Below are 13,041 nucleotides of genomic sequence, written 5' to 3'. Positions count from 1 at the left end.
CTTTCTGTAACCTGTTTCTGTTGGAATAAGTGGAAAGCTTTGTACAGTTGCATGGCTTTTCCTGGATTTTCTGTCTCTGCCAAGAGATTTCAGGTAGCTCTAGGTTAACCCTTTAAATACTGTTTGTTACAGATTGATTTCTGTTAGGGGGCAGTACACACTCTGATTCTCTTGCCCATTTTAATGAATTGATTTGTGCTGGTTGACCCTGGATTTACACTTCACTGTTACTCTATGTAACGCACATTCAGTGGGTGGTGTATGTGTCTCAGGGTGGAAGAGGAAATACAGCTCCTCCAATTGCCCGTCTCTGCTATCCTGCTGAAGAGGATTTGCTGGACTTTTTGCAGACAGTTTCTCTCTAAAAGCTGGGAACATCTTGTAATCCACTGTACTGATTGCCATAATGCTGCCTCTGAAGCAGCAAAGAGCTGCAAATGACTCTGGGGTGTGTGTGAGGTTGCAGATGAGAACAGGTGTGGGAGGTCACAGAAGGAAAAAGGTCGAGACTCTCGATCTAGGCTGTTGCAGTGTAATGTTTTAACTACACAGTAGAAATAACTGATTCTGAAATGTTCACTCTTCTTAATAATGAAGGGTACTGTATATATTGATGTGTATTGCCATATAGTGCCTCCTGACCCAGGCATACCCCTGTAGGAAGAAAGTCACCCAGTGATGATTTATATTTATCCATCTCATGCGGAATTTTTGTGGCTGTTTCTAAAGTGCTTTGAGATCCTTAGATTAGGAGTGTAAAGGATCATATCAGCATCAGATTGAGCTCCAGACTTGTAGAAACCTGTTAACTTTCCATAGCTGATTAGGTCAGTATATTAAAGTAATCAATGAAGAATTAGCTGATGTACTGCTTCATATCCTGGCCATTACTACATGGGATGAAAGGTCAATTGTGACTAGTTTCTCGCTGCTTGGGTCAGCCATGGAGGCAGCACCTTCATCCCAAGAGTGAGGAGTTGAGCCCCTCACTTCATTCTCTAGTGATCCATCCTGGCAGTATAGGAGACACTCCGACAGCTGTTTACTGTGTCACTTTAGTTTACACTCTGTAGGGATGGGAAAGATTGCTCAGATTATCTAGTCTTTCCCCATCTGCCTGTGCATGATTGTTCCCTTCAGTATATTCTCCAGTGCCCTGTCCTATCTTGTTCTAAATGACTTAAGTGATGTCTGAGCTTGCACCAGTTTTTGTTCAGTATCCACATGAACGTTCCAGTTGCCGGGAGCTTGAGACTTAACTTGGTGCAGGGCATTTGAAGAGTAAATCTATTTGTTTTTCCCCTCACGTTAAGCTCTGTGGACTCTGAGCTAACATCTCTTTGCCAGTCGGTGCTGGAGGATTTCAACCTTTGCTTGTTCTACCTGCCTTCTCCTCCTAATCTGAACTCAGCAAGCGAAGATGAAGAGGAATATGAGTGTGGATATTCCTTCCTTCCCGACCTCCTCATCTTCCGCATGGTGATCATCTGCCTAATGAGCGTCCACAGCCTCAAACGGGCAGGTAATCAGTGCACTAACAATGAACACTGGTGGCTCATTGAATTGTAGTGCTGTGAGAGAAGAACATAAATGCTGAACAAGATGACCTGTCTATTCTGGACACTCATCTTCCATAGAATAAGGCAGTGGTCCCCAAACTGTGGGGTGAGGGGCCTGAGCCAGCCCGCATGGGGGGCAGGGCGGGAGCGCCATTCAGCCCCACTCTGCCTCCAGCTCCACTCTGGGCCAGCCCCAGCCCTTGGCTCCCAGCCCCCAGGAGGGCATGGACAGATTCCATTATGGATAAGGGGAGCCATGACAGAAAAAGTTTGGGGACCACTGGAATAAGGGGACCCACTTTACACAGATTAATTTAGAACTGGGTAACTCCTATAATCTAACTTGAAATTTGTTAGTTGTTAGTGTTGGAGAAGACTTATTATGTTGCGTTTAAATCTATCTCCGGGACCGGGTCAGGATTGCTCCCTACAGTGTATTTTCTAGTGTCCAATTCAATGTGCAATGTCCTAATTAATGATGCATCCACCACTTCCTTTGGGAAAATGTAGATGAAGGATAACCATCTGGTATCGGAAGGATGTCATCACCGAGAAGGAAGAGGAATTGTTTAGAGTGTGCAACTTCTCTCCCTTCTTGGTGTTTACGTCCTTCAGATACCAGATGGTTATCCTGCTTGCCAACACTTTTTTCACTATAATAGAAAGATCTGCATAAAAAATGATTATTTACTATCATTAAGGTGAGAGATGAAATACTGGTGATGCCACCTTGGGCTGATTTATGGATTGAAGTTTTTTCAGAAAGTGGAAACCCCTGGATATTGATGCCACTTGTCAAGATGGCTGTGTCCTATGCAATTAGACAGTAAATCTTAAACGTATCTTATTTGACATCCATTTTGCTGCAGAACAGGGGTAGTCTATTCGCTTCACCTCTGTGCTGTCCTGTTGCAGGTTCAAAGCAGTACAGTGCAGCCATTGCTTTCACTCTGGCCCTCTTTTCTCATCTGATAAACCACGTCAATATTCGCCTGCAGGCAGAACTGGAAGAAGGGGAGAATCCAGTTCCAGCGTTCCAGAGCGACGGCACAGGTAATAAGAGGGAGGTGGTGAGTGCTGTGTTAGCTCAAACTACTTCCCTCTCTGTGGCCACCACACCCCTTTCCTGAGTGTATTCAGAATGAGCTTTGTAGTGCAGTGCACAGCTATGGGTTTGCAGAGCTGAGTTTGAAACGCTTTGATCCTTCACTGCCAGGCTGGAAGCACTAGGCACAAATTGTATGCTGAGCCCCGAGGGAAAGGAAGTCCCCTCTTTTACTCCAGAGTGCCCTGTTCTGGATGACTGTGCTTTCATAGGAAGCTATCAGAGGGCTGCTTGCTGCTGTGAAAAATAGGGAAGACCCTCTGGGTTCCAAGGCAGCCCATGGGGAAGTGGTGGGGGGCACAGACTAGAGACATTTGCTAAATCGTTGAGCAACAACTTCAGTTTCACAAATGTGACCAAAGTGCGTGTCCTCCCTGTCTTGTAACACCTCCGCTTGCTCCTCATTCATTTCAGGGTCTAGTTCAAATGAGTCCTGCATGGCTTTTAAAACTCTCCATTGGCTTTGCTCCAGCTGAACCCATGGATCTTGTCTGTGCCGTTCTTGCTACATCCTCTGATAAGTTGATGAATGGGCTTATATGACGAGGTTGCCTGCTATAGAAGGGGACTGGACTTGACAACCCAGCAGGCCCCTTCCAATCCTGCATCCTCTGTTCATCTAGCACTTCTCTCCCCTGTCCCATTTCATGATCTTACAGTTCATGCAAGAGGCGCCTTCCCTGTTGTCTGGAACAGTCATTCTGTATCTCTCTCCAGCTCATTCTTCTTCAGTATCTCTTCTCCATGTTCACTGAAAGTAGGGCAAGAAGTAATGGGCTTAATCTCCAGCAAGGGAGATTTAGGTTAGAGATTAGGAAAAACTTTCTAACTATAAGGATAATTAAGCACTGAAGTAGGGAGGTTGTGGAATCCCCATCATTGGAGGTTTTAAAGAACAGGTGGGAAAACACCTGTCAGAGAGATTCTAGGTTTACGTGGTCCTGCTTCAGTGCATGGGGCTAGACTTGACGACTTCTTGAGGTCTTTCAGCCCTACATTTCTATTATTGTAGGATAAACCGGAGGTCTTTGGTCTCCAAGGTTGCCTATTGATCAGGCTTTTTATTTTCTTTTAAGTCCATTCAGCTTCGGGGAAAGCTGAAGTCCTGCCCCTTCGTTAATTCTGCACAATCACTATCTTTAGAAAATCACTATCTTTAGAATGATGGCATGCTTGTGTAGTTCATTCATTTCTGCAGAAGAGGAATTTAACTTCAGCTTTCTTTCCTTCTCTCCTTCCTTCCTTCCTTTCTTATAAAATTAGTCAAATGTTTCAACCTGTCTTGACTACTCCTCTGAGAAAATTCCCACATACCACTGCACTGCAGTGTTGTTTAATAAGCTATTGTGTTTATATAGTTGATGCAGATTCTCCCCCAGCCTTGATTTTAAATAAAACAAGGTGAATTAAGCATCTTAAGACACTGAGCGCTATCGGCCTAATAAGAAAGGTGGATTAGACCAGTTCAATCCAAGATTACTGAGAGGAGCAGTTCGTTTTAATTTTAAACCTTCTGACATGCATGCAAGTATCCTGCCCCTTTGCTATATTGTCAGCAATCTGAAGTGCAAGCAACACGTTTTAATTGGAAAGTAAAATACAGGCCTATTTTTAAACCAAGATTTTTATTTTAAATGCATCTCAACTAAGACGAATTAGCCTCTGGTCGGATGACTGAATTCTTGGCAGAAGATTGCATTTTTATTAGTCAGTGAATTTGTTTTCTTCTGGTAAAACGTGTGTATTCCTCTCTTGCTAAGGACCCATTAAGAAGAAAAATTTTCTCTGTAGTTAACTGCGTGGGCTCTTTCATTGGAAAGTTGGGCTGGGGAGAAAGTGGTTTTGTGTTTAAATGAATTTTGTACTGGGGTGGCAGTCTTGAAACCTGAAGCCACGTAATGACTGATCAGGTGCATCTCAAACAATATGAAAACAAGCTTCTTTAGACTTCTGCTTGTGTACTCCAGTCTTGTCCTGGACAGACTCCATGTCTAAGGCCCTTGTGGGTTGTATAATATGGATTCCATAACTAGAAACTGGATTGAGATCTGTCCATTCATTTCACACTAGCTGCCCATCTACCAGCCGTCAAATGGAAGTGGCTTTCACTTGCTAGGTACAACTTGAGCAGGATTTAAACCAGTGTCACACTGGGTGGAACACCTGTATTTGCTAGGATAAACTTCTGCTGCTGGCTACTGAATGGATCTGGGGATTAGTAAGTGCCATTAGGAGGTAAAGGAATTGTCCGTAATTAAACTTGTCTGTTTCTGTGCGATTGGGGCTTGGTCAGGGAGTTCACATCACTTCACTTGTTGGTGCTTATGTTGACGCATTTGTAAAGTGGGATTATCTCCCAAGGGTGCCTTGAAACATCCTCTGATGAAAGCTGCTATAGAAGTGAGACACCAGCGCTTTCCCCGGCTTGGGATTGGCCACCTGGTTGGGTTGTACGTCAAGTTTATTTGTTTTGGGTGTCTTTTGCAGATGACCAAGAGACCCGGGAACCCTTGAACTCCGTTGAGAAGGAAGCAGATGCTGACTTAGCCAACCACCGTCCCAGCGATGAGCAGAGGAAGAAGGACAACAAGAAGAGCAAGAAATACTCCCGTCTCTCCTGCTTGCGCCGCCGGCGCCATCCCCAGAAGGTCGATGAGAGTGATCTGAGTGAGGGCTTCGACTCTGACTCCAGCCAGGACTTCACTAAGGGCAGCGATGGCTCGGAGAGTGGCTCGGAGAAAAGCGACGAGGAGGTGGAGACAGCCTTTGATGTGGAGACAGACTCAGACATGAACAGCCAGGAATCCCGTTCCGACCTGGAGGATATGGAGGACGAGCCAGGGGAGGAGGGATGCGGCCGAACCAAAAGCATGAAAAATGGGGCCAAGGAGGCCTTAAAAAACTGCATGGAGGGGAGCGGGCTGGTGGACTCTAAAAGCCTGAGTGTCTCCAAGACTGAGAATTCAGATGCTGCAGTCAATGGGCCAGGGTCCATGGGCACTAATGAAGCTAGCATAGCCAGTAACCTCCAGGCCATGTCCACACAGCTGTTCCAGACCAAACGCTGCTTTCGCTTGGCCCCCACCTTCAGCAACGTCCTCTTGAAACCAACTCATGAACCAGCTGCCTTGAAGCAGGTAGTGGACAGCAAGCCTTGTGTCAATGGGGATGTGGAGAAGCCCGGCTTCCCTGAGCAAGGTAAGGATGGATACTTGGTTACAAATTATATCTTTACTGGCATGGAAGAACACACAGAGCTGGGTAGAAAATGATTGAGCAGTAGCAGTCTTCTCGAGGAGTGAAATCTATCCCTGTGCAATACTATAGTGCATTACTGTGCACCACCGTGGCACCTGGGAGCCCCAGTCGTGGACCAAGACCCTGTTGTGCTTGGTGCTGTATAGACTCAAGATGGTCCCTGCCCCAAGAGGCTTACAATCTAAATGTAAGAAAAGAGACAACAGATGGATATAGGGAGAGAACAATGAGGTACTGTTTGTCAGCATGATACACTGAAGTCCCTTAGAGCCCTGTTTTCACCAGAGTGGGACTTAAGTGGTGGATAGGCTGCCTGTTTGCATAGGAATTAATTTCACCCTTAATGCATGGAAGGCCAGATCCATACGTTACCGTAAAACGAGAGGGCAGTGCATCAGGACAGTGTTGTATAGTATTTCTGTGTGACGTAATAAAAGATGATTAACCTGTTAACACAGAACAATTTAGTGAGATAACTTTACTTATTGAACTAGTTTGAGATAGTTTATAAGCTTCTGTGCAATAGGCACAATAATATTTCCAACTGGGTGTTTAGGGGCTTTATTAATTAATACGGAGGGACATTATAAGTCGGTGTGTTTCCCAAAGTATGGGCTGTATTCCCCTGTGGGATGCAAAGGACAAACTGAGGAGGTATCAGTGGAACTTAGTTCTCAAAAGTGTCATCTTTTATTTTTAAAGTCTCTAGCTGTTATGGTTGTGAAGAAAACCTTCAAAATGTGAAGCAAATGTAACTTGTACAGAGATGTCTGCCTGAGTTTTCAGAGAGCCTGACATAGTATCTCTGTGGTCTGAACTGCCCTATTCATTTCAGTGAGTGCTGATTTACATGCCAATGAGAGTTAACAGTGTTGACATTTAAACACTTCGCTGCTCTTCAAAGCGTGTAAGAAAGGAGAGGAAAGGCCGTGTTATGAAGATCTATACCAGCATTTCCTAAAGTTTGGGGTGCAGAGGATTAGATTGCAGGGTGGAGATGATGTATAAATTAAGGCTTTCTCTACACTACAGAGCCTGTTCTGGCATAGTTCCCGAGTGTAGATGCAGCCTAAGTGGCAGGAGTTCTTCTGCTGGGATAGCTACACCACCTCCCTGAACTAAGCTAATAGAAACACTCTTCTGTATGTATAGTTGCTTCTGCGTGGGGGTTTTGCTGGCACATGTTGGCTAGGGGCTGTGAATTTTTTCACACTCTAGATGACATAAGTATGCCAGCATAATTTTGTAGTGTGGACCAGGAATTGCAGGGTAGCAAAAGAGTTGAGGTCAGTTTCATTTTCTTAAAAGGGGGATCAACTTTAAAAACTTTGGGAAATGCTGTTATAACCTGTTCAAAGGGAACAGTTCTGATAGATAGGAGGTGCCGGGGCTACTCCAGAGAAGGCTGCTGGAGGGATGGGGGCATTTCTACAGCCCTCAGCACCATAGCGTCTGGACCACTCCTCAAAATCAAACCCACTCGGAGACTCTGGCTCCCCCTTACGTTCGGAGCTGGTGTCCAGAGAGGCTGGTGCTTTCCACGCTGCACTGGGGCACCTGGGGGACACACACGGCTGGGAGAAGGACCCTCACGGCACCACGCGGGAGAGTGCAGCTCCAAGGAGGTGCTATATATATTTTTAATTTTATTTTTTTAAATCTTTTGGGGGGAGGGATAGCTCAGTGGTTTGAGCATTGGCCTGCTAAACCCAGGGTTTTGAGTTCAATCCTTGAGGGGGCCATTTAAGGATCTGAGGCAAAAAGAAAAAAAAAATTGGATGATTTAGTTGGGGTTTGGCCCTGCTTTGAGCAGGGGGTTGGACTAGATGACCTCCTGAGGTCCCTTCCAACCCTGATATTCTCTGATTCTATGACTAGGTCTTTCTCATCTCTGACTTCTGTGGTAGTATGAAAAGCAGACTTAGCATCATTCTTCTCTGTTGCCCTGCATTGTACAGTCATTTATACCATTGCAAAGTATGTACAAAATGCTACTGTTTTCTGATTTCGAAGTGTTTCATAGAGCATTAGTGTAAATGCCTGCACAAGGTGTAGGGTAATGGAGAAATGGGCCATTAATGTTTAAATGCCAATATAAAGTCACCAGCATATCTGTAAAATTAGTTTTGGGTTCTGTGTTTTTTGTCAATGCTTCCTGATGAAATTCATTCCACTCACAAAGCTAAAGGTCTGTTCAATTGCTAGTGCTGCAGAGTCTAGCTGAATTTGAAATTTTGGCCGTTTTACTGCTTATTAAATCATAAAAATGTTGTGATTGGAACTTAACTGGCAATTAAGTTAATGGTGAATGAGGCAAATAGAATCCAGGTGACTCTCCCCTAGCTGTACTGGCTTGGTGAGCTCTGCAGAGTTCACAGAAGTGAAAACTTGTTTGTGTCAGTAAAAGTCAGCAGATTTGACTGAGTGACATGAAAAGAGCAGAGATGTGGCATTAGGGGCAATTTCTATACACTGTCAACCATAATATCACATCAATCTTTAGGTTTGTAGGGCCAGATTCTAACTTTTGATGCACAGTAGATGGCACTGCAGATTTCTTAAAGCTATTCAGTGACATGTATTATTCAAACAAAGTAATGTTCTGGGAGAGAACAGATAGAAAAAGAGATGATATAATACAAGTGCATTGTCTGTATTTCAGATAAACCACTTGGGCCAGTCTGGTCTTGTTTGTTAGTCACTCCTTCCAGCTTCCCTTATATCCGGGAGCAAGGAAGCATTTTGCATCGAGCTCAAACCTAGTTTCCATGGGAGTGCAACTCTGAGAAGGACTCAGGCTTTGCCTAGGCTAAGATTTAAAGGTACAGTGTGAGATCATGTTAACTAGCTTGAGCTAACTAACACCTTCTAAAACTCTAGTCAAGAAAAGGGAAGTTGTACTCTAGCATGCTAAATCTGGATATTTAGAAAGGGATAGATCAAGTTAGCTAACATGATCTAATGCCACACCATTAAATCCTAGTCTAGACAGAGCCTCAGGGCTTGTCTCCCACTTCCAGGGGCTGGGGGGGGAGGGCAGAGGGGTGACCGATGTGCAGCAATGTGAAAACCCACTAAATCAACCGCCGATCACTCTCCCGTGGACTTTGGTACTCCACCGGAACAAGAAGAATAAGGTAAGTCAACGGATAAGGATATCACGGCACTTGATGCAGGTGGAATAAAGAAGCATTCTTGTCCCCACTGAAGAAAGGATAGGCAGGGAGGGTCAGAGAGTCACTAACTTGTAGGATAACACAGCAAGTATGGGGAAGTTGGGAATCGCTCCCAGGTGTGTCAGCTGTTCTTCTAGCCACTAGTTTATTATTACTTTTATTATTTGATTACTGTAGTGCCTAGAGATCTAGAGATGGACCAGGACCCCCTAGTGGTAGGGGCTGTACAAATGTAGAACAAAAGGCGGACCTTGCCCCAAGGAGAAATCTAAGTGTAAGAGAAGAGAGAACAGATGGATAAGCGAACAGACAGGAGAGTACAAGGACACAGTGAGACTATACTGGTCAGCATGATGAGCCTGCTGCCTTCCAAGAGATAGTTACACCAATCAGTAAACTACTGTTGTGGGTGTGTGCGGATGAAGCAGGGAAAGTTGAAGCATCTTTCCCTTCCCACTCCGATGGTGACTCGCTGTGCAAATGCCAATATGGTTTCTTACCAGGTCTCCACTTGATATTTAACGCAGGGTATCTTTGCTCTTTTCGTTGTTGTTTCAGATGACTTGTCCGACTCTGAAGAGAGCATCACCAGTAACAAATCCTGTCGGAACGAGAGATCCCTCCAAGAGAAACTAGAGATCATAACCAATGAGGGCCTGCTTCCGACTGTCAAGGTGTTCCTGGACTGGTTGAGAACCAACACTGACCTCATCATCATGTGTGCCCAGGTGTGGGGGTTTTGTTTACATGTACACTGTTAATGACAGCGTCTCTTAAGTGTCAGCTTGGGTGATTATATTGTGATAAGCCTCCCTGTAGATTCAGGTGGATACATTGTTTGTCCCTTCCTGGCATAAATAATGATTGTGACTTTAATGTGTATTGTTAAACAGATCCCATGTTGCACCATAGATTCAACAGCAACTCAGTGATGGGGGTAGTGATCTCTGTGCATGGTTTGCAAATCAGTGTGTTAAGTTTGTAAAGCAGTTTGGGATCTCTTGGGATGAAATGTATTATTCATAATCAAATTACTTCCTCTCACTTTTATAACTATGTTATTGTTAGGTTCTACCCTACAAATATGTTTTGGTGATGGGGGAACAGGGGATTCAGGGTTATTAAATAGCCCTGACCTAGAAGCCATGAGAATGAGACAAACCCACATCTAGACACAGGGATCATCTATCACGATTGCTATTGAGTCTTCTGTCTGTTTCAACAACTCGCCAAAAAAATGAGAGGGTGGATGTAGAGGCAACTGCTGGTTAGGTGGCCTGCTGGCTAGGTCAGGAGACTGGGCATCCATAGGCCAGAGATTTTATTCTTGACTCTGTTAGTGTCTTGTTGTGTCTTTGAACAAGTCATCCTTGCCTCTCTGCCTTGGTTTCCCTGTCTATCAAATTAAACTAATCTCTACTTCACAGGATGTTGAGGCTTAATTATTTGCAAAGTGCTTTGAAGTCTCTGGAAGGTGCTATCAAAGTGCAAAGTATCCTCATAATTATTTGCATCTATCTTGACTTGAAGATTTGCACGACTTGATTTATTTTGCAGCCTTTTTTTTTTTTTCCTTCTTCCAGAGCTCCCAGAGTCTATGGAACAGACTGTCCGTGCTTCTGAACCTTCTGCCTTCTGCTGGAGAACTGAAGGAACCAGGTACCGTTGGAGCCCATCCCGTATCATTATCCTCCAAACAAACAAACAATGCTCCCTGCACAGATTCAACTCCTTATTTTTCAAACCTAGTTATCAGTGGTGCTTATAGCTCATTATCCTGCAAGGTGAGAGTAACTAATGCAACTTGGTTTACAAGGATAATGGAATATGAGTAAGGCCATGTCTACCTTAGCCTCTGTTGTGTTGAATCATGATTCAAGTTAGTTACCTCCCATGGTTTGGTTAGCTAGTGTGGATGGAGTCAAACTGTACTAAAGCAGGGTACTTGATTGACTGGCTCAAACCTTAATGGAAACTGGTAGCATGCCATAGACATTCCCGTATGACCAAAATGCTTGAACTTTGAAGAACATAAAGCACAGCATAAGACTTCGGACCTCAGCTGTCCTGGCATCAGTGATGATCAGTCACATCTTACTGTATTTCCCCCCAACAATCTAGGGCTGGCTCTTGGTAACGAGGTCAAGGACTTGCTGATTGGCTGTGAACTTCCAGACTTGAGCACCAGCTTGCTGCTTCCAGAAGACGTGGCGCTCCGTAACCTGCCCCCTCTGAAAAATGCACACAAGAGGTTTAACTTTGAGCAGGACAGACCCATACTCTCAGCGGTGGAGGAGGTGAGGATAGGCGAGCCCTGGATTCTTGCTACCAGCTAAACTTGTCTTGATAGAAACTTTTCCTTATCCTAGCAACACAGGAGGAGAGTCTAGTTTTATTGTGGGGGAGAGTGTGCCCCGAACTGAAATACCTTTGTGAACCTCAGGATGATTCACATTGCTTCTAGCTCCATCGCCCAGGCAGTGTCCAGAAACTTCCCTTTCCCCTCAAAGCAACGCAGAGCTGCTACCTATGGGTTTCTTTGCTGTGTTTAACCCCTCACCCTCCTTGTCTGGATAAATCAGTTGGGACGAGTCTTGAACCATTTGCAGGCTATCTCCTTTAGCCCTGTGTCAGTGACGATGACTGGCAGTGGCAGAAGAATTGGCATTGTGCCATACTCATGCCCAGAATGGCTTTAATTGTCAGCCCAGCTGCAGAGTAAAAAGGGCTAAGATCATCATTACTGCATAGGGGAAGGTGAGACGTTTAGGGAGAAAGTCAGGAGAGTAGTGGTCCATCTAATTTTGCTACGGCAGTCTCTGAACTACCTGATGACTTAGAGCACATTAACATCTGTCCACCTTTGCTACCTGATTTTTAAGGGAATGTTATGGCCTTTGATCTGGGAGCTGCGTTTTTAAAAATGTAAGATTCCAGCTGAGGAAGCCCGGAGATGAATTCCTGGATGTCTCCTCATGCTTTTGGTGCTCTGTGGAGAAACTCTGAGGCAAGATACAACAATCCAAAGCCGAGTACAGTCTCTCCTTTTACTAAAGCCTGCTTAGCTGTCCTGTTAGTTATGTCACCCCTCTTCAGAGAGATGACGACTCAAGTTTCAACGATGGGATAACTGGCTGGCACAGATTGCTCTGAAAAGTCAGATGTCATTGTTCTCTGTTTGAAAACCCTGACTGCAAATATTTCAAAGCACTCTGGCTGACTTTCCTGCACCCCGACCCCATTTATTTTCTCCAAAGAATTATCATGTCCTGCATCTTCAGGAACATTCACAGAATTTTTCACTGTGTGAGTGTGTGTGTGTGTTTAGTCATTTCCACCTTTTTCTAAAAGTTTAGGTTCCAGCTTCTCAGCTAGCGCAGGCTGCTGCCAGGGGGGTGTGGTACATCTCATGTCAAACCATCTCGTTCCTTGCAGTCCGTGATTCGTATTTGCTGCATCCGCAGCTTTGGCCACTTCATCACCCACTTGCAAGGCAGCATCCTGCAGTTTAATTCGGAGGTTGGGATCTTCATTAGCATCGCTCAGTCTGAGCAGGACAACTTGCTGCATCAGGCCCAGGCCCAGTTCCGCATGGTGAGTTGGAAGAGTCTTAGGCTGTGTCTACACGGCCACTTTCAGCACTGACGCTTTAGTCGTTCAGGAGCGTGAAAAAACACCCCCCTGAGCGGCAAAAATTTTAACACTGAAAAGCGCTTTATCACCAGGAATGCCAATCAAGCTACCACCGCTCATTCAGGGTGGTTATTTTTTTATTGCCGGAAGAGCTCTCCCCAGCGATAAAGCGTGATTACGCTGCCCACCTCACAGCGCTGCAGGCATTGTAGACGTACCCTCAGAGGGGCTGATGCTCTGGTCTGTGACATGCTGGCATCCCAGACTAATGTTGCCATTGGCTCCTCTGCCTGGCCGTGTGTTCCTGAAC

General features: G+C 45.0%; 1 protein-coding gene across 2 annotated transcripts in view; it reads left to right on the top strand.

The window, feature by feature from the left end:
- SMG5 (SMG5 nonsense mediated mRNA decay factor) overlaps window positions 1-13,041 on the top strand; it is a 44,782-nt gene that overhangs the window by 19,934 nt on the left and 11,807 nt on the right. For both annotated transcript variants that reach the window (XM_048828079.2, XM_048828080.2), the window contains exons 10-16: window positions 1,314-1,522; window positions 2,475-2,612; window positions 5,152-5,862; window positions 9,657-9,826; window positions 10,682-10,757; window positions 11,220-11,395; window positions 12,534-12,692. In XM_048828079.2, coding sequence (XP_048684036.1) covers window positions 1,314-1,522; window positions 2,475-2,612; window positions 5,152-5,862; window positions 9,657-9,826; window positions 10,682-10,757; window positions 11,220-11,395; window positions 12,534-12,692 — 1,639 coding nt within the window. The remainder of the gene's footprint in view (window positions 1-1,313; window positions 1,523-2,474; window positions 2,613-5,151; window positions 5,863-9,656; window positions 9,827-10,681; window positions 10,758-11,219; window positions 11,396-12,533; window positions 12,693-13,041) is intronic.

Source organism: Caretta caretta, chromosome 24 (genome assembly GCF_965140235.1).
Source record: "Caretta caretta isolate rCarCar2 chromosome 24, rCarCar1.hap1, whole genome shotgun sequence".
Classification (NCBI taxonomy): Eukaryota; Metazoa; Chordata; order Testudines; family Cheloniidae; genus Caretta; species Caretta caretta.
The sequence above is the reverse complement of the archived record's forward strand: the minus strand, read 5'-3'. Positions and strand labels throughout refer to the sequence as shown.